The sequence below is a fragment of the Brassica oleracea genome, chromosome C5 (assembly GCF_000695525.1).
Source record: "Brassica oleracea var. oleracea cultivar TO1000 chromosome C5, BOL, whole genome shotgun sequence".
Lineage (NCBI taxonomy): Eukaryota > Viridiplantae > Streptophyta > Magnoliopsida > Brassicales > Brassicaceae > Brassica > Brassica oleracea.
The window spans coordinates 2496591-2518359 of NC_027752.1; the positions used below are offsets into that span (position 1 = coordinate 2496591).

At 36.7% G+C, this 21769-nt stretch overlaps 4 protein-coding genes across 6 annotated transcripts; 2 read left to right on the forward strand and 2 right to left on the reverse strand.

Annotated features, from left to right (window-relative positions):
• Positions 1 to 2001: 2001 nt before the first annotated feature.
• Positions 2002 to 4331, reverse strand: LOC106292481. The gene is made up of 3 exons (XM_013728078.1): positions 3354 to 4331; positions 3185 to 3240; positions 2002 to 3009 (listed from the first exon to the last, which is right to left on the reverse strand). The coding sequence occupies exons 1-3, from the start codon at positions 3754 to 3756 to the stop codon at positions 2617 to 2619; spliced, it is 852 nt and encodes a 283-aa protein (XP_013583532.1). The 5' UTR covers positions 3757 to 4331; the 3' UTR covers positions 2002 to 2616.
• Positions 4332 to 9588: 5257 nt separating this feature from the next.
• On the forward strand, positions 9589 to 13105 carry LOC106292476 (probable galacturonosyltransferase 6). 2 transcript variants are annotated; one of them, XM_013728071.1, is made up of 9 exons: positions 9589 to 9949; positions 10072 to 10106; positions 10235 to 10276; positions 10357 to 10462; positions 10551 to 10624; positions 10799 to 11070; positions 11223 to 11580; positions 11721 to 12242; positions 12604 to 13105. In XM_013728071.1, the coding sequence occupies exons 1-9, from the start codon at positions 9838 to 9840 to the stop codon at positions 12877 to 12879; spliced, it is 1797 nt and encodes a 598-aa protein (XP_013583525.1). In that variant the 5' UTR covers positions 9589 to 9837; the 3' UTR covers positions 12880 to 13105. The 2 variants fall into 2 exon arrangements, with proteins under 2 accessions (XP_013583525.1, XP_013583526.1); XM_013728072.1 differs by having other exon boundaries at positions 9809 to 9949; positions 10357 to 10466.
• A 190-nt stretch (positions 13106 to 13295) lies between these two features.
• LOC106292484 (photosystem II reaction center W protein, chloroplastic-like) lies at positions 13296 to 14088 on the forward strand. Its single transcript, XM_013728082.1, has 2 exons — positions 13296 to 13521; positions 13604 to 14088. Exons 1-2 carry the CDS (start codon positions 13437 to 13439, stop codon positions 13912 to 13914), a joined length of 396 nt encoding a protein of 131 aa, XP_013583536.1. The 5' UTR covers positions 13296 to 13436; the 3' UTR covers positions 13915 to 14088.
• A 215-nt stretch (positions 14089 to 14303) lies between these two features.
• LOC106292477 (phospholipase A1-Igamma1, chloroplastic) lies at positions 14304 to 16975 on the reverse strand. 2 transcript variants are annotated; one of them, XR_001260189.1, is made up of 3 exons: positions 15546 to 16975; positions 14947 to 15427; positions 14672 to 14788 (listed from the first exon to the last, which is right to left on the reverse strand). XR_001260189.1 is itself a non-coding variant. In XM_013728073.1 (2 exons), exons 1-2 carry the CDS (start codon positions 16844 to 16846, stop codon positions 14548 to 14550), a joined length of 1542 nt encoding a protein of 513 aa, XP_013583527.1. In that variant the 5' UTR covers positions 16847 to 16965; the 3' UTR covers positions 14304 to 14547. The 2 variants fall into 2 exon arrangements, 1 of the variants encoding a protein (XP_013583527.1); XM_013728073.1 differs by lacking the exon at positions 14947 to 15427 and having other exon boundaries at positions 14304 to 14788; positions 15546 to 16965.
• Between the last annotated feature and the right edge of the window lie 4794 nt (positions 16976 to 21769).

Sequence of the window (21769 nt, forward strand, 5' to 3'; positions counted from 1 at the left end):
ATAAAAGACACTACTTAATTCTTAATATATAAACCCTACACCATAATCACTAACCCTAAACCATAATCACTATACCCTAAATCCAAAAGATAAACCATAAATCCAAATATGCCGTAAACCCAAATATAATGGAATAAAATAAATAGTATAGTACATATGAATGAAATTATAAAACGTCTATGATTGCATGAATTTTTTTTTTTAATATTTACCTCAATCTCACTTCCACTTTCTAAATACTAAACCTTAAACTTTAATCACTAAACCCTAAAACCAAATATAAACCGTAAATCCAAATATCAAAATTTGAAAATAGTACATAATATTCTACTTGTCAAATATAATAAAACAAAACAAATTGTATATTGCAACAGTTTTGTCTCGCCTTCCTCAACGATTTTTGTCTTCGCCGGCCTTAATTATGTAATCCGGGTCTCGCTTTCACTTCATCGCCTTCCTCTTAGTTGTGACTATAGTTATTTTTGATATTTGTGAATATTCATAGATACTTCATCCACTTTGTTGAATACAAGTAAATCTAAAAAAATAATACAAATTTATTTTTTAGAAATATCTTTTACGTAATTAAAAATATAAATTAAAAAATTAATGAAACTATATGTTTTATAATTTTTTCAAATTAATAATTTTTCTTATAAACAAATATTTTTAGAAAAATTATAGTTTTGTATAAAGATGTTATATTCTTTTTTTAATTCAATATTTTTATACTAACTTTTAACATAAAATTTAATAAATTATATGATAAATAATAATTATATAATATTATACATTTAAAACTCTATATTTAACAGGAGATATACATCTATTTGTATAATTATATAATATTCGTCTTTATTTTTTAATATTAGTGATTTACTTTTTAATATTTATTTGGCTTTGAAGACTTACGAATAACTTGATTTTTCGGATCAAATTAAAATGAATAATTCATCGAATCAAATTTAACGGATAAAATATCTAATCCTAGTAGATATACAGAAGAGGATACTGTCCCTCCGTAGAAGTGGTCAATACAAATTATGTCACGTTTTCATCATTCGATTGAACATTTTTGCACAATTTGATTATGAAATATATGTCGAAATTACTATGATTATTATATTGATTTGATACTTTTTCATTCTTTTTTTGTACACAAAAGTCATAAGTTACCAATTCTATAATTAATACTTGATGATTGTTTCGCGTCATGCCCATGCACGATATATATTCGAAGAAGCTTAATAATATGATTTATTTACTAATTTTTGAATATCTTATGATCTCCGTTGACACAAACATAGTAGTAAATAATAAAACGCATGGGAAATCTAAGAGTACGGGCTATGACTTGGTTAAAATTTGAAATATTGGGTGTACACTTTCTTTCTTCTGTTGAAATGGGAGTATTCAAAAAAAAAAAATGGGAGTATTCAGTAAAGTGAAAGAGAAGAAAACGTAAAAAATAATTTTACTCTACCATGGGGTAGAATGATATCGAGTGTAAACTTTTTTTCTTCTGCTTAAAGCCTTAAACAGTACGTGAGTAAACAAACAAAAAAAATATATATATATTTTACCAAAAAAAAAAACAAACAAACATATAATTGTACTTGATTGTCTATCTTATAATAAAAATTTCAGTGTAATTATTTGTGTTAAAGATATCATACAGTCACAACCAATATATAACCCAAAACAAAGCTATTTACTTCAAAATAAAGACAAACGAATTTAAGTGAATCATTAGAAAATGTAAGAAGGAGGGAAAGCTTATTGGTAAAGTAAAGATCATCATTTGATTGATCAACTTTGTAAGGAGATACGTATTTGGAGAGTGTACGGTAGCTCGTGAGAGGCCGTTCCGCTTCTGTTGTACTTTACGAGTAATAATACAATACAAAGTCTTATCACAGTTCTAGTACCTAAGCCATTCAAGAATCTGGAAATCAAAACACACAAAGGAACACAAAAATAGAGCGTGCAATAGCCTTAAAACACTTTTGAGAGTAATCACATTTCTTTATTCATGCCGTAAGCTATATTCTTCAAGTCAAAAAAGCAACAAACACAGCTTTTAGCAGCGCCAATATTGAAATCCTCAAACAGTAGATCAGGATTCAAGACTAACTTTATGAAGCAAGTCAAACATTAGAAGAATCTAAAGCAGAAAACGTCTACAAAGAAATTTGTACAATTCTATTCAGGTTGTTGGTGGTTTTGGGGATCGATTTCGCGATTTCGCATCGTTGTTAGTGTTTCTTTGATCTCTGTGTAAAAGGATTTCGAGATTTCAATCTCTGTGTTATTAGGGTTTCCTTGATCCTATGTAGGTAAGAAGAGAAGCCTTATCATCCCTCGTGATGATACGGAGAACGAAGATGATAGTGGATCTGGATCTGATGACGACTACGATCTTGACAACGGTGCTTTTGAAGAATATCTTCACGACGACGCTTTGGATAACGATCTTGACAGCGCTTCTGAAGATTATCTTCACGATGATGGCGTTGAGATGGGACGACCTATTCAGGTTTGTATCACTACCTCGTGGTATATCATCGGAACTGAATTACTCATGAATGATGGTCACCACCCTCTTTCGTGAACCGCTTAATTTTTCATCAAGCCAACCGCCTGAGACAGCTTTCCCACAAGCAAACCAAATTTTGCTTCAGCTGAAGGAATGTCAAGAGCGAGATCGTCGAGGCTTTCCCTTAAGCTGGAGAATCCCTTCACCATCTGAGTAGAGCTTATCAGGTTTTCTGAAACTGCTTCCTTCAGCAGATTCAACACAAGTGGCTCTGCTGTGTAACTCTTTACGCCAGTAATCAAAGCCATCTTCACCACGTCGTGATGAAAGAACGACACGCCTAGTTCCCGGATGCAGCGAAATGCCTCCTTTGTGTCTCTAGTCTCCATATACACCTTCAAAATGGCAGCGATCTTCATCTTGACTTCCTCAAGAGAGGTTCGACTCGTTGCACCAACTAGCTCGAATGGTTCCTAATATACAACAAGAAACACAAAGAGAAAACATCTAAAATGATAAAACTTATCAACCAGAACAATGACACGGATACAATTATGATCCACTCCTTCGGCGACAAAGTGATTAATCTGTCATGAAAATCAAGATGATCACTTTCGTTTAATAAGAAGAAAGTTCATAGAGGTTTACCTCTCCACTATCAGTGTCGATTAGTTTTCCCAAAGTTCCTTTGCCACCACACGCATCTGAAACAGAACAAAGGAAGGGATGAACAAAAATGTATTTAACAGCTCCATATATAAGCAAGAGTCATTCCCTAAAGCTATATAAATCAATACCAACTAGAGTAGTGCCTCACCCTTCTTTGCACAGACAGGCTTGCATGCATGAGACCTTAGACGTCTAACACCATTTGACAGACCATACGCTTTACCACGAGCAGTACCGGATTGTTTGAGCGAGGGTAGATGATTCAGTGCGTTCTCGGTTGCAGGTATCATCATTTCTCTCTGCTCATCTCTTAAACACCCTTCATTAGACGATCCTTCTGCTCCACCAAGTTCTTGAGCGCCGCCATGATCAGCAAGAGCCTGACCAGCTTCTTGAGAATGAGCTTGAGCTCTAAGAAGCGCCAACTTTGCTACGAGCCTATCACCTATTACTTTACTCTTCTGATCAAAAGGAAGACGTTCATCCTCTGGGAGACACAAGCTAGACATGAGTCCGGGGTGGTGAGTGTGCAATAAGTGGAACATATCCATGTCTTCACTGATGGGTCGTCATCTCATCGAAGGTGCAGGTTCTTCATGAGTAGGAGTTTGATCTTGTTGAACGCCGCCATGATCAGCAAGCTTCTTGACAAGGAGGAGTTTGATCAGGTCGTCCCATCTCAACGCCATCATCGTGAAGATAATCTTCAGAAGCGCTGTCAAGATTGTTATCCAAAGCGTCGTCGTGAAGATATTCTTCAAAAGCACAGTCGTCAAGATCGTAGTCGTCATTAGATCCAGATCCACTATCATCTTCGTTCTCCGTATCATCACGAGGGATGATAAGGCTTCTCTTATAGGATCAAGGAAACCCTAACAACAATCGAAATCGCGAAATCGATCCCCAAAACCACCAACAACGGCACTTCCGATCAACGAAACCCTAACAACAATCGAAATCGCGAAATCTCGAAATCGATCCCCAATCTTCAATTTCGAATCTACCAACAACACGGCACTACGTAAATCGTAGGTAAAAATGCTTACTCGCCGCCATGGTTGAAGATCTTGAAAAGGTTTGTTCGACAAAAGAATCTCTGCGTTTAGGTTATGAGCTCTGCGACTTGTTGGTGGAAGAAGATGAATTAATGAGAATGCGATCATAAGGCGTTAATAAATAGTGTTGTGTATCACAAAGTGAACTTTCTGTGGGCCCTCCAAGCGAGTATAGTTTACCTTTCAATAAATCTGACGAATAATATAATTTAGAATTTCATATGGGGTCGATCCTATGATATTAATGAATTACACCGTTATGAAAATATTTTACGATAACATTTATTAAAGAGGTAAATATACACGTTAAAAGATGAAAATTTGAGATTGAAGTTTAAAATTTTATAAAATAAAAAATAAATATTAAAATTTAAAAATAAAAATTTTAAAATAGTTTCTATTTACGAATTACAAAAAGAAAATTAGAAAAAAAAAATTATAAAAATTTCAAAAAAAAATATAAAATTTATAAGAAAGTTCGAATTTAAAAACATATAATCTAAAACTATTAAAAAAACTTTTTTTTATTATTTATTATTATTATTATTATTTTTTGGTATATATCTAGGGTATTATGGTCCTTTTATTTATTAAATGAAATATTTTGGTCATTTTCTTTTTTGTGGTCTATTTTTGTGACAAAAACGGTCTATTTAGGAGAATTGTCCTTAATGTTTTCGTTTTGTTGAAAAAATAGAATAGATCATTACACTAACTAGGGCCAACAACTATATTGAGTAGGCCTGGGCGTTCGGGTACCCGTTGGCGTTCGGATTGGGTTTTTCGGGTTTTCGGATTTACGCTCCTAGGTCCCATACTAAAATTTTATTAGTACGGATCGGGTTCGGATAATAACACTTTGGGTTCGGCTCAAAATTGTATTGCGTCCTAAAACCCATAAAGTAATCATCTATCATACGGATTCGAGTTATATCGGTTCGGTTCGGATATAACCGATGTAAAAAACAAAATTTTTGAAGCAAAACATAAAGAAAAAAATCTAAATAAAATAAAAATTAATTTGTCACACATAAAATTGATAAAATAACAATAAAATGTTAAATCAAGTATGAAAACAAACATCATTTGTAAACAATATGTATTGCCTTATAGAGAGTAGATTTTTTATTTCAATGAGCAAATTATAAAATACTTATTTATAACTAATTGTGTACTTAAAGCATTTATTAAAATTTTAATATTTATTATTATATATCATATTACCACAAAATATTAAATTTAATAATTGAAATACTTATATATATTTCAAAATATTTATATTGACCATTACTTCGGATTTTTGGGTTACTCGTCCGGATTCGGTTAATAAAACTTGGGTTCATATATTTTTTGTACCACCTTACAAGATCCATTCGGTATTTTTACATTTCGGATTTTTTCGGTTCGGTTCGGATTTCGGATTCCGTATTTTATGCCCATGCCTAGTATTGAGTCATATAGCACCCCCAACTTACATGGATGCATGCGTATGATAATAATGTTTATTTCTTCGGGGTAAATAAGCTCATGAATCTTGATAAATGGCCATGAAACCATAGATAAAAGTAATTTTTTTTTAATCAAAATTAATTTAAGCAACCCACTCAAGCAACCCGATAATTATGCTCTAAACTAACAAAAATAAAACTTCGTACCAGGTCCTTTTACGATTGGGTGATTAATTTCCCAGAAGAAGACAAATGATCACATTAATTACTTGCAGCTTCATCAACGGAGTAATCACTAGGCCTGGGATTTTGGGTATTCGGTTCGGTTTCGGGTAGGACCCGATCGGGTATGGGTATTTCGGTTATTTAAAATATGTATCCAATAGGTACTTGGAAGACTTACGGTTCGGTTTCGGTTCGGTACCGACCGGTTTCGGGTCGGATCGGTTTTTCAATAAAAGTAATCATATTCGATCCGAACAATTTGGTTATTTAACGGTTCGGATAAAATAGTACCCGCAATCTAAACCGAAACAATTTGGTACCCGATATCACAATGCCAAACTAAACCTGATTTTCGAACCAAACTCATTAACTTAAATGTCAAAGACAAAGTACTTGAAGAATTAAACAAGAACACAAACTTATAATGAAAAACAGAAAGTAGAACATAGTTTCAACCACCAAACCGAAAATGAAAAACAGAAAATAAAACATAGTTTCAACTTGCAACCATCAAACTGAAAATGAAAATGAGACAGTCACTCTCACTCGTCCATACTCAACAGTCCGTTCCTTATTCCACATTGCATCCAGTTTCAAACTCTAGGGAAAAAGAAAGCAAAACATATAAGTGTTCTAAACTTCAAGCATCAAGATCTATTGTAAAGAGTTCAAAAGAAGTGAATCATACCTCTGAGAAGATCATCTTGTTGCTCCACATCTGAAAGCATCTGCTCTATTGTAACAATGCCCTTCTCATTTATGTGAATCTCGGATTTCAACCATTGTTCCGTGCACACCAACACCTCGACCATAAAGTGTGTCAAGCAGCTCCTATATGGGTCTAAGACTCTCCCACTAGTGCTAAATGCACTTTCTGATGCTACAGATGATGCTTGAACCGCAAGAATATCAGCAGCTATCTGAGACAGGATCGGGAACTTCACACTGTTTCTTCTCCACCATGATAAAACATCATACTCGGTTCCAAGTCCATTACCACCTTTTGTAACCTCTACTTTCTCTCTCAAATACACTTCTAACTCATTACTAGAATCTTGTGTACCTGTTTCTTCGACAAGCTCCTCGTACAGATTATCCATTCTTTCATACCCGATCCCGTTGCCTATGATTTGACTCTGGAGAACTGCAGCAGCACCACTGCATTGCGACTGCGGCTGTGAAGAAGATCCTCCTTGAGACTGTGAACCACCTGATCCCCCACCACTTGTGATGTATCCAACACTGTACTCATCATATAAGCGCTTCAAGATATCCATAATTGATTCAGAAAGCAGAGTATACTCGATGCTTTCTTTTCCATAGAGCTTCTCAAAGCAGAGGTTAGCAAAGTTCATCTTCTTCCTAGGGTCAAAAACAGAGGCAACAATCAAAATCTTATTCATCTTACACTTCTTAGAGTTACTACTCTCAGGCTCAGATACTTCCGTAAATGGATCCCAATACTTCCTTAGTTTCCCCATCATCGTCAAAGCCTTCAACTGTAGTGTGTGATCAGCACCTGGTGCAGAGCTTATCTTGCAAATATTACTCGTGATGGTGACAATCTCATTGTAGATCTTGTGCGACGTAATCCCCTTTGTCGCCGAGAGCATCAAAGTTGAATTGTAAAAGATGATAAGAAAGTGTAGCAACCTCTCAGCTTCTTCCCAATCTCTTGTGGAAGCCGGTCCAATCCTCTTTTTCCCATTTTCAAGCTCCAAGAAGTAGTCATTGTACGGTTTGTCCTCAGCCTCCATCTTCTCGAAAGCTGCCCTGAATTTGATTGCTTGGTCTAGCATCAGATACGTCGAGTTCCATCTTGTCTTGACATCTAATGGAAGGCTTCCTCTGGTCATCTTTCCCGTATCAACCCGAAACTCGAATGACTTCTGTCTGTTGGTTGAAGACCTCACGTACTGAATACCATTTCGAATGGAATTGACGCTATCATCCACCTCATTTAACCCTTCCTTGACAATCAGATTAATAATATGTGTCGCACACCTAATGTGCAAGAACTCACCATTCAAAACCAGTGCATCTTCTCCTTGGTTGATAAATTCTTCCTTGAACTTCTTCATGGATGTTGTGTTAGCTGTGGCATTATCAACTGTGATGCAGAAGACTCTTTTAATATCCCACTCTGCTAAACAATCCACAAGAACTCTCGCAATTGTAGACCCTTTGTGATCATCCACATTCTTAAACCCTATGATCATCTTTCTCAGCTTCCAGTTTGAATCAACAAAGTGAGCAGTAATTACCATGTAACTAGCCGCAGTGTAAGGAGCAGTCCATATATCTGTTGTCAGAGAGAGTCTTTGCTTGTTCTGTCCAAGAACTTTCTTCATTTCTGCTTTCCTCTTCATATAAATTGCCGCAATCTCCGTTGTACATGTCTTCCTACAAACAGGCGGCTGTAGCTGCACTTTGTTGCAGAAGTGTTTCCACGCCAAGCTTTCCACAAAGTTAAACGGTAACTCTGCTAAGACTATCATCTCATTGGTAGCATCTTTGAACACTCTGTCATCCACCTTACCAACACTCATGTTGCCTTCTGCATCTGTAGCTAACCGGGACTGGGTTTTTGACTTATTTGCAGCCTTCCAAGCCATGAATGACCTACAGTTAGTGAGATGCTTCCTCAGATTGGTGGTCCCTGACTTGGTTGGACAACTCATCTCTTTACTACAATAGCGGCATTTACATCTGTCGTAGTTGTTTGGTAGCCTGCTGAGATGCTCCCAAACATCAGACCTCGTCCTTTTTCTTGACCCTTCACCAGAACCTCCAGCTTTATCTCTCGAACCCGGTGTTTGTACTTCTTCATCTGCAGATAGTTCTTCATCTGTTAATACATGATTCATTTCAGCTTGTTGATCGGTAGGAGAAGAACCCATCTGCATACACATACGTAAGTAAACAATTAACAATCGCAAAAAGGAATCAAACAATCACAAAAGAAATCATAATCAATATAATGCAAAAAAGGAATCAAACAATCAAAAAAGAAACCGTTGCTTACCTCCGACTGGATTATCGAAGATGCAGACGGTGGAGAGAAAAGACGATCGTTGCTTGCTAATGGATCCAGCTTTGAAGCTTTCTAATAAAACCGGTTGCTTTATTTGTAGAGAGAAGAGACCTTTACGATTTTCGAATGCTATAAGAAAACGAATCGAAAAGGGAGAAAGTAGGGTTCGTAATTTCATATTTTTGGGAAATTGGGGATTGTATCGAGACTGGTAATCACGCCTAACGGCTATGTCGTGTTATTAAAGTCGGGTTAAATTGGATATCCGTTTTGGCCGGATAAAAACCCGAACCGACCCGCAACCCATGGATTTTTATAATATTATCCATTGGTTAAATTAGACTATACCGTAACCGATCCGAACCGGTTAAAATCGGGTCGGTTTCGGTTCGGGTATTCGGTTATGGATAAAAATCCCAAGCCTAGTAATCACATGTACGCCTGCCCGCACCTGATCCGCATCGGTCGCTCTTCACGGTAACATGTGACATGACATGTTAACACGAACATCCAAAAACCTATAACAAATTAAAAAACAAATTATTTCGACCTATATACTATACTGTATAGTGTACATAAATATAAATATATAGATATTATTAAAAATATATAAAAGAGAGCATAATCGCCCGATGATGCATGAATGAAGGAAGGAAGCTCTGAATCTAAAAACTCCCTCCGACCCCCAAACCTAGAATTTTTGAATCGGAAGAAAAACACATATAATCTGAGGAGGATCGTATCGTCTTTAGCTTTGTTGATCAATCAGAAAAATCTCTGCCGATTCTTCTTCCCGGAGAAGGAGAAAGCGTTTGATGAGATACGAATAGTTAATTTTTTTTTTTGTTTTGTTTTGTGTTAGGCGTAGTGATGAATCAAATTCGTCGATGGCAGAGGATTCTCTTCCTCTCCCTGCTATCGATCTCCGTGTTGGCTCCTCTCGTTTTCGTCTCGAATCGTCTTAAGACCATCACTCCCGTTGGTCAGCTTCTTCTCCTCTATTTCCGCCTTACGTTTTAGTGTATGTAGAATTTACGTAGTGGCTTTGATCTTCGATTGATTGAATCTCATGGTGAATCGTTATCGGATTTGTAATCTGGGCAGGTCGGAGAGAATTTATCGAAGAACTATCCAACTTTGTAAGTGGTGATGCTATTCTCCTCTTCATAGTTACTCCCTTATGATAGAGCTAATGCAGTCAAGATCTTAGTCTTGCTGTTTTATTATTTACTCTTTAGGCTTTGTCATGCTATGATTTGTTTTGCAGAGATACAGGACTAATGACCTTAGGCTTAACGCTGTCGAACATGTAAGTTACAAGTTACTGGGTTTCTCAATGTCCTTTTGACCATTCATTTAATAAAAAAAATGTTTCAATTTGTGATTTAGGAAGATGGACAAGGCTTGAAGGGGCCAAGGCTCATTCTCTACAAGGATGGGGAGGAGTTTAATTCTTCAGTTAAGGATGGGAAAGAGAAAACTACAAATATTGATGGTTGGTGGGGGTCATTATTTGCAACTTAGCTTTGTTTTCCCATTAACTCTTTAGCTTTCTTATCGGTACTTGTTTTTATGGCTTTCAGGCAATAATCATAAATACAGGGAAGCAAAGGTACTAATTGATTCACAGCAGACGACACTAAGCTCTGATTCCAAGGTGTGTATTTTTTTATCCAACTGATTTAGTATCTGATAACATCAAACTTGATGAATACTCAAGCTATGAAGCAATTCTAGTATTGACACTACAGCTTCATGTTGCTTAGCTGATCTAGTGAACTGAAAATCCAGGTTACGTGTTCCATCAACCTATGTTTTGTTTTGTGGACAGGATCAAAATTTAAAAGTTAATCAGCTTGCTAATAAAACGGAGTTCAAGCCCCCATTATCCAAGGGTGAAAAGAGCACAAAGGTTCATCAGTCTGATAGAGCAACAGATATGAAGATAAAAGAGATCAGAGACAAAATTATACAAGCCAAGGCCTACCTGAATTTTGCCCCGCCTGGAAGTAACTCTCAGATTGTGAAGGAGTTGAGAACTCGGATGAGAGAGCTGGAACGGGCTGTTGGTGATGTCACAAAGGATAAAGATTTGTCAAAGGGGTAAGCACAACTGCCTTGATTCAAAAGGAGAGTATAACTTAATAGCACCCATAGACTTTCTTTAACAACTACAACCTTTTTATTGGTAAAAAACAAACTTACTGTTTAAAAGATTCTTTTATGTTAACCTCTGGTGTGGTTGTTTCTTTCAGCGCGCTTCGTAGGTTGAAGCCACTGGAAGCTACATTATACAAGGCTAGTCGTGTCTTTAACAATTGCCCTGCCATTGCTACCAAACTCCGTGCCATGAATTATAACACAGAAGAACTAGTTCAGGCGCAGAAAAATCAAGCATCATTTCTAATGCACCTTGCTGCAAGGACCACCCCAAAAGGTCAACACTGCCTCTCCATGCGGTTGACGTCGGAGTACTTTGCCTTGGATCCTGAAAAAAGGCAGATGCCTAACCAGGAAAAGTTCAATGATCCTAGTCTCAATCATTATGTTGTCTTCTCTGACAATGTTCTGGCTTCTGCAGTCGTTGCTAACTCTACAATATCTTCTTCAAAGGTAAGTTTTCACATCTCCTTATGTTTTATATTGACAATAATCTGCTGCTGTTTTTCCTAATTATGTTTCAACTGCCTTGCACTATATCGTCTCATTTGTGTAAGCCACTTGTTAATCTGAGTTCCTAATGCTATTTGCAGGAACCGGAAAAAATAGTATTCCATGTCGTGACTGATTCACTTAATTACCCAGCAATCTCAATGTGGTTTCTGCTTAACATCCAAAGTGTAGCTGCTATCCAAATCCTAAACATTGATGATATGGATGTCCTGCCTTCAGATTATGATCAGTTGCTGATGAAGCAAAACTCCAATGACCCAAGATTCATTTCTACCCTCAATCACGCACGCTTCTATCTCCCAGATATATTCCCGGGTTTGAATAAGATGGTACTCTTTGACCATGATGTAGTTGTTCAACGAGATCTAAGTAGACTATGGAGCATTGATATGAAAGGGAAGGTGGTTGGTGCTGTAGAGACTTGTAAAGAAGGCGAACCTTCATTCCACTTAATGAGCACATTTATTAACTTCTCAGACGCATGGGTCTCTGGGAAATTCAGTCCTAAAGCTTGCACGTGGGCGTTTGGGATGAATCTAGTTGATCTCGAAGAATGGAGAAGACGGAAGTTGACTTCTACATACATAAAATACTTCAACATGGTACGCAGATTATACTCTCTACTGCATTTACTCTTCTCACATAACACTGTAACCTATAGCTGCTTAGGATTCGCTTCTTCAAATAATTTCCATGTGGGTTCTTCGATTCATTTACACACCATTCTATCTGAAAAGTCCTAACAGTAATAAGTATTGGGTGTTAGTTTTGGCTGTGTTGGAGAGGAAAGATTTTGAATTTGGTACTTAGATTAATATTCAGAATAAAGGGCTGTATCTAGAAAACGAACATAAGTGAATCTAGTATAATTCCTAGAGAAAGAGTGGTTACAATCAGCAACGTCTCTGTTATGTGTGTCAACCTAAACCTAACAGTCGTTTTTGAAAATTTCTTTTCTGGCAGGGAACAAAGAGACCTTTGTGGAAAGCTGGAAGCTTACCAATAGGGTGGTTGACTTTCTATAGGCAAACAATACCGTTGGACAAGAGATGGCATGTGATGGGGTTAGGACGCGAATTAGGCATCAAAACGGTTGACATTGAACAAGCCGCGGTTATACACTACGATGGGATCATGAAGCCGTGGTTGGATATTGGAATAGAGAAATACAAACGTTACTGGAACAGACATGTCCCTTACTATCACTCCTACTTGCAACAGTGCAACATTCACGCTTGATGCGAAAAAAAACAACTTCCCACAACATAGGTTCAGTTCTAGATTCTTTCTTTATTTATTTTTTTTGTTAAAACAAGCTTATGAGCATGTTACGAATGGTATGATTAGCTTCATTCTTTTACTCTTCTGAGTGTAAATCTTGGCTTTTCATTTCCATTTTTGTCGGAGCTTACTTAATCTTGGACCTAGCCACAGCGAGATATTAATGTCTTCTTTTAGAGACCTATACATAATGGTTCTGAGCTCTTCGTTTGTAAATGCTCGAAACTTTAAAAGACGAGAACTCACCAAACATTATTCATGTGCTATGTAGAAGTACGGTTAAATTTTTTGTCGGAACTTAGTGTGGAGAGGCAAAGATTGTGTGGTAGGAAACGGCTGAGACGTGACAGGTGGAGAGAAACAATTGGTAAGAGTGTTGATAGAATGCAGATCCAGTTTCAGATTAGATACTTTCCCCACCACTTGCTAAAGCTACAAGCCTACAGCTACCAAACCAAACAAAAAAACAGAGGCTTATTTGCTCAAGTCTTGTGAGTTTGGGAAAGCTAAAGACAATGGCAAGCTTCACTTCCTCCGTTACATGTCCTACACTTCTTCTCAAGCCTTCAGTCACAGCTAGCTCCACCGAGACTGTATATGGTAAACCTATGTTTGCGTAGTAACCTCTCTTCTACTTATGAATCAGAACTGGCACTGTTATTTATGTTTTGCTTCTGTTCAGGTCTTCCAAGCATGATTAGGAGAAGCAGTGGAGTGAAATGCTCGATGGAGACAAACCAGCCGAAGAAAGAGAAGAACTCAACGCCAGTTTTCTCCGCGGTGGGGGTTATGTTGACAGCTGTGATGAGTAGTAGCCCAGCAATGGCGTTAGTGGACGAGAGGATGTCAACGGAAGGAACAGGACTACCTTTTGGTCTGAGCAATAACCTGTTAGGTTGGATTCTGTTGGGCGTGTTTGGTTTGATATGGGCTATTTACTTTAACTACGTTTCGTCCCTCGATGAGGATGATGATTCTGGTCTTTCCCTCTGAAAGCTCCCACTCTCTGCCTCTCTCTCATTTTTAAGTGAACATGAAGTGAAAATGCTTTGTACCTTCTTGTAAAGTTTCAAGTAAAGACGCGAGAGACCTTACCTTGTGTAAATGTGCTATCGTGTGTGGGTTTAATAAACTTATTGGGCCAATAGAAAAAAGCCCATTAATATTCTTGGTGGGACTGGGAGTCTTGTTACCAGATAGAGCAGCAAGAGTGAGACCTGAGCCTAACTTCTATCTCAAATTACTGTTTATTGTCGTATCATATGAGTTGAGAAGTTCTTTCTTTGTAGTATATATATATCACTCCATCTCCACTCTATTTTTTCAATCTCCACTCTATTTTTTCCTCTAAAATGAAGTAAAAGTGAATATGGAGTAAAGAATGCTTCAACCCAACTATATATCTCATTCCATAATGAAATTTACTCCATAAACGGAGTAATCTATTTTTTGTTTGTTCATCACTTCATCACTCCATTATGGAGTGGAAAATGGAGTAGGGTTAAAACATTTTTACTCTATTTTCATTTTTACTTCATTTTAGAAGAAAAAATGGAGTTTTACGTCGGAGATGCTCTTAGAAAATTAAAAAAACAAAAGAAAGTTTTGATGTAATTTACAAAAGAGTTATGAAGGGTGATGGAGTTGGGTGAGAAGATGATGAATGTCAGGAGCATGGTGGTCCTCTGCACGGATGCGATCTGGTTGAATCCAACGGCCATCAGTGTGCCTAACCATTCCTTTGTTTGCATCTTGTCGCCAATAAGGAGGTACCATAAAATGGTCTTTCAAGAAATCAGACGCTTTGTTCACTAACGCTGGATCTCTCCCACTTGATAACACGAATCTCTGTCCTTTCCCATGATACCTGTTACAAAAAATATCATGAACTGTTTATGTCAAGTCATATTAAAATTGTCATTAATGCGCTAAGTTACGTAAGACATAATTATTCCTGAAACCTACTAAGGTTTTTTTTAAAAAAATTTTTTTTGTGTAATTAAAAGAAAAAATTAAAAAATATACCAATCGCGGGATGCCACGTATCGGTGGAGCATGAGAACATGGCAAAACACCGAACACAATTGGTCTTTATCTAACGTCTTTTGAAACCGATTTTTAAGCTTATCGTGGGGTCCAGAGGTTAAGAAACCCTTTACTATCCTCGATATTCATGCTCTAATACGACAAATGAGAGTGATCTAGAAATAGCAAGCTTTGACAGATAACGACACGGCAACAACTTCTTTAAATTATTAACTAATTTTTTCTTTATTACTTTCAATTATTCTCTCCCCACCCATAAAGTCCGCCACGTTAATCAAACTGAATGATCACATTCTCATTTAGTCCCGCATTTTATGAAAATAATAATACGTTTACTAAATCCCTTACGATCGTGTATTATTAATAAAGAAAGTTCTTGGAAAATACGAGATTTGAGAATCTCAATATACACTGAGATCTGTCTCCTCAAGAAGTCTTTGACTTTTCTCCAACGATTAAGCTGACAAGTTTGTGTTTCATACGTTATTGTATAATGATTAAATATTTCCAAAAATTATAATTAATTCGTTTAATCTCTAACCAAAAATATAGAGTGAAATTTGAAAAAAATAACTGACCCGTCAAGTAGATGGAGAAGAGCTTCCAAGTTATGAGCCGTGGAAATATCAACGGACGGCTTTAGAAACGGCGAGTTCTGGTGATCCAACGCTAGCTTCTCCCCCACGTGGCAGTAACACCACGGCAACCCTCCCGCCAACTGCTTAAGCGCGTGGGGCGCGTGTTCGTTCAAGAACAGCCCCGGCGATTTCGGGACGACGTCGTGTTTGTTCACCACCCTCAGCACCTTCACTCCCAGCTCCTCCATCCTCTCCTTGAACCGAATGTTCCCAACCCGCGGAGCGCTGTACGTGAACACCGTCACCGGAACAACCTTCCCATTCTTCGTCCTGTTCAGCCCCATCTCCGCCACGTCGTACGCGCTCAGCACCGCCAACGCACCGCCGAGGCTGTGTCCCGTCACCGTGATGCTCAGATCGCCCCCCTCCTCGTCGCCGTATCTCTCCACCAGCCGCTTCACCTCCGTGAGAAGCTGCTCCCTCGCCGAGAACTTCGAGAAGTTGCACGACGTGTCTTTGTCCGTGTAGAGATCCAGGAACCCGGACTCGGCTTTAACGGCCGGGTCCCGGCACCGGAATCCGTTTCCGGATACCGGTTTGAGGAAGTCCTTGAGATCCGCTATCCACTCGAGCTGCGTGACGGTGCCTCTCCACGCGATCGCGATGTCGCGGCGTCCGAGACGGTGGCGCGTGGCTTCGCTGTCGTCGGAGACGGCGACGTATCCCATCCAGTTGGCGTTCTTGCTCCACACCTTGGACCATCTCGATTTCGAGAAGAAGTTGGGGAGATTGATGTTCGACGTCGCGTAGAGGTAACGCGCCGCCTCGTAGCCGGAGTCGAATATTCCGAGCGAGTCGAAGAGCTTTTTGCGCGTGAACCTGCAGCTTCCACAGTATCTCGAGAACGGATCGAAATCGAAAGCGTCGTAACAGGCCTGGGCCATTTCTCCGTAGCGGATCAGCTCTGATCTTAGAACAGGGTCCATCGGATCCATTAGCCCGGCCCAATCATCTTCCCCTTGGATCTTCCTCCACGTGTCCCTCAAACTCTTTGTTTCTTTAGCCTCTCTATCCCGCCGGCGAACATCCTCCGCCGCCGTGATCTCATATTTTTCCACCGGCTCGAGCCTTGAGGATATTGAAGCTCCGTCGGTTCTCGACACAGCCCTCGTGACGGCCGCCGGAGATGATCTCGCAGGGAAATTGAGAAGAGTAGATTGTGGTTTAAAGGAAAGAGAGTGAGCTGATTGGTTGATCGTGGGGTTAGGAAGAAGAAGGTTGTGGGAAGGAATGGTAGCCATTGTTGAGAGAGGTTGATGAGTTGTTTCAGGGACATCAAGAACCCTTTTTATATTTACTTAACAACATACGATAAACAATAATAAACACATGCGCTCATGCTGCATGCATATCATTTTCAAATGTAGGGTTCGATGCAGTAATACGTTGATACAATAATGTATTGAGATCCATCCAATTATTCAACACCTATCTCTACTATTTTCTTTAAAATATCTTTTTCCTCATTCCAATGCATCCTTCATCACCTTCGCCATCACATTTTTTTTTCCTACTACAACTCTACAATAATAGATATGGTTTGCATCGTTAGATATTTTGCAGGTTCACGATTACATCAATTCTGAAATGAAAAAAAAAAACGTGCATGTGGAGTCGAATGAGATTTGTAGCTAGTATAAACTTGGTATAATAACGAAGTAAAATCATCACACTGCAGTATTATTAATTTGGTATTCATCATTTCAACAATTCACACGCGCATGTTATCAAATTCATTTTGAACTATGATTAGACGATATTAGTAAAATATTTCCTTTTGTATACTATTATGTAGGGTGGGCGTTCGGGTATTCATTCGGGTTCGGTTCGGATCTAATCGGGTTTCGGGTTTTCGGGTTTAAAGATATCAGAGCCCCATTCGGGTATTTCTAAATTTCGGTTCGGGTTCTGATCGGATCTTTGTATCTTTGCGGGTTCGGTTCATGTTCGGATAACCCATTTAAATTATTTTAAAATTTTAATATTCATTATATGCTTAAAATTTCTCAAAATCTATAAATAAAAATAATATATTACTTATAAATTTGTATAATATATGTCAAAATACCTAAAATTAACATATAAATTGGTTTGATTTAAATATTTGGATTGAAAATCAATAGATATTTCAAGCATTTTGGTGTTTTGAATATATTTTAGCTATTTTAGACATTTACTTTTGACTATTTATGTATATTTTTAAGTATTTTAGACAACTTTAAAGTATCTTATATATCTTGGATGTTTTTAATATATATTAAATCTAAAAATAAGTAATATATTTAGGTATATAAATCTATTTCGGTTACATTCGGGTACCCGAGATACTTCGGTTCGGGTTGAGTTCGGTTTCGGTTCTTTAGATACCAAAATTTTGAACCCGTTGGGATATTTAATCAATTTCGGTTCGGGTTTGGTACTACTTTTTCGGATTGGGTTCGGTTCGGTTCTTCGGATCCGGGTTTTTTGCCCAGCCCTACTATTATGTTCCGGTTTGGCATAAATCTCTAAGATGGTGGTAACAAGTAGAATATAGAGTTATTTACACTATAGAGCAGTTTAAAGTTTTTAATAACATTATAAGACAGTTATGACTACTGAGGCAGTTTTTGGAGTTTTTTATATCCAAAGTCACTTTATGTAATACTTTCCAGTTTTTGTTAACTAAAGTCACTGATCTAATTGAAATGACCCCACATTTTTGGAAATTAGTCACTTTTCTTTTTTTTTCTAACTAAACTTATTCTTCTAACAAAATGAGTCTCATAGTATTTAATCTTATTTTCTCTCTCTTTAATGACTGAGAAATTTGAAAAAAAAATGATTTAAATAACAAAAAAGATAAAAAAGTTGAGGATGAAGAAGTCTGTTGCATTTCTTTTTCATTTAGTTCATCATCTTCTTCAGAAACAAATTGTAACGACAAAAAAATTATCCATCGTTTTCTAACCTCTCAGACCACTGTCTACGTCTTCCTCACTAGCCGTTAAATTAGGGCCAGATCTGTACTTCGAGCAGAAACCAGCCGCACCTCTGTCATTGCCCGAGCTCTCATGTGTGAAGCTGCTGTAAATCAAAAACGACCACACTCTCTGTCATTGCTTGACGGCGAGCTCCAACGGCGAATCACAACTTTGCTGCCTCATTAGTCATCGAAGAATCACCTCCGCAGCGGTCAGATCTACCGTCGTGGCCGTCTGGAATCCTTGTGGTTCTTCCTCTCCGTCATATAGTGAAAGCTTGGGAAGAACAATGGTCAAGTTTCTATTTTTTGCACGTTTGGTCCTTCAAGTTTTTATTTTTTCCATTTTTAACTTCAGACTTTCGGATTTGCAGAAATGACTTTTGATTTTGCCCCAAACGTATTAATGTGCATTTTAACCCTTGTTAGTCATTTAGTGCAATGATGTAGCCTGTATATTTGCAAGCAACATACAAGTAATCACCTATAAAAATATCACAAACATATTATTAAGGTTTTTCAAAATGCACAAAAGAAATGAAACTATAACTTTTGAAGCCATTTGATGTGTACACCATACCACATACACAAATGTTTTATTATTCACATGTACATTGATTCACATGTACACAAATAATTGTACAATAATACATGAACTCCATATAATTTCACTATCCTCGTGTACATAAACATTAAACATGTACATCTTCCAACTTATAGCAGTGCCAGATTACGAAGAAATATATACACCGATTTATTTGTACATTGCTCAAGTTATGATGATGATTTTAATAGTTTTTAGTATAGTTGCTCAAAAAGAGAAAAAAATCACATGTGTACATGTATACATTGCTCAAGTTATCATATAGGATAAAAAATGAAAATTTGGAACTTAATTTAAATCATTTATACCAATCATCCATAATATATTCACACATATTAAGAATATAATAAATATTCAGAAAATTTATTTTTATAGAACAAGAATTTTTTGTAGTCATCTCATGTAACTATGTAGCTTGTATATTTTCAAGCAAAAGACAAGTAATTACTTGTAAAAATATCACAAACATATTACTAAGGTTTTATAAAATGCATAAAAGAAATAAAACTATAACTTTAGAAGCCATTTGATGTGTACACTATACCACGTACACAAATGTTATATTATCCACATGTACAATGATTCACATGTACAATGATTCACATGTACAATAATACATGTACAATGATCCACGTTTAATGACTCACATTTATACTAATCATCCATAACATAGCTAGTGTCCACATGGACACTCAAAATCATTGATATTCTTTGGGAGTTTTATGTTTGCTTCTATTATGGACAACATCAATGATATTTTGTGTACAAAATAGCATAGACAATTTACCAGAATGAACATATAAATTATGAGACCAAATCAAAAGAATTTATTTGCAAATCAGAAACATCTGGGGCATAAACAAAATAAAAAACAAAACGGCAAAGACCAATGTTGCAAAATCAGAAGATTCGCTTGGTCTGAATTGCACAATTAAAAATTTCGGGAAATATTCGTGAACATAATAAAATTTTAAGACAAATTGGAGAATAAACAAAAGTTGGAGGACCAGATGTGCAAATAATCAAAACTTCACCATTGTTTCTCCGGTTAAGCTTTCTCTTTGATCTACGACTAAAGAGACGACGATTCTAGCGTCCACAACTCTAGTCATGAGCATGACAACCACAGCAGGAGGAGACGATTTGACCTTGACGCGGATAGCGGTGGAGATATGTCGGAATGGAGCTTAGGTATGTCGGAATGGAGCTTAGTGTACACATGTAGTTTAAAGAACATATGTAAATGGACACATGTTCAGTTTGAAGTTAATGTACACATGTACACTTTGAAGTTAATGTACATATGTACATTATGAAGTTGATGTACACATGAAGCTAGCATGAAAACACACACACTAATTATAAGCTCTTAAACAAGGTGTGAAGGATGATATTTAGGTTTAGTCGGATATCAGGGATGCCCCGACCATGTGTGTACATGGGATGGAAAAACAATTCACATGTACATTGTGTTAACATTATCTTGAGTTCATGAAGTCGGAGAAGCTTGGTTATTTAGATAGAAAACCTACAAAAAAAAGCAAAAAATGTGTACACAATCACTTTGATGTATAATACAAAATTAGGTGTACACATGTACGGTTTGAATGTAATGTACACATGACTTTCCTTTTTCATTAATGTTGCAAAATTACGAAAATAACCTCATCTTCTTCCTTAGCCATTATCGACCAGAAACACTAATCTCCGCCTATCTCGCCTATTTTTCACAATTCTTTACATTCTCAACTTGTTTTTTTTTATGTATTTTTACCTAGATGTGATAGCTTTCAATCCTAATTCATGGTTTTAATCTTAAAAGTTCGAAAAAGTGATTTTTTGGTTTCTGATTTGTTGAACAATTTGTTCCATCAAAAGTATAGCGTGACATATCTCAAAAGATAGATTGAATAATAAAGACACTGATTATAAATATATTTTCTTTAAAAAAAAAGTACAGGAAAAACAACATTCATTTTACAAAGAAAAATAAAGAACTCAATAGGAAGAAACAAAGAAAATGATATATGAGACTCATTTCCTTTTGTTTGTTAGAAAGAACCGTGGATAAATCTCATAAAGTCGGATATTAAATTAGTTAAGGTGATATCAAAAGGTTATTTAGTTAGTTTATAATTAAGAAATGAATTTGATTAAGAAAAACTATCTTAGTAGCACAAACTGCCTCTGAGTATAATTCTTTCTAGAATATATATAAAATGTTCCTCAGAATACCAATAATATATATAAGAATTCCAGTTGTAAATTGTTTGACAGGGAATATTAGCCATGAGACGGATCCGGATATCCGGGAAATTTAGGGTATCCGGATCCGGATTCGTGGTTTCCGGATATCCGGGTTTCGGATATCCGTCTTGATATTTTATTATCCGTGGATATCTGGATCCGGATCTGGATCCGTCAAAATAATTAAAAATAATTTTTTAACAAAAAATACTAATTTTTTAATATAATACATAAATTAAATATTTATAAATATATTTATATATGTTTATAATATTGTAAAACCTAAAATATAATATTATAAGATTAATTCATGTATAAATATTAATATATCAAATATAAATATTAATAAAA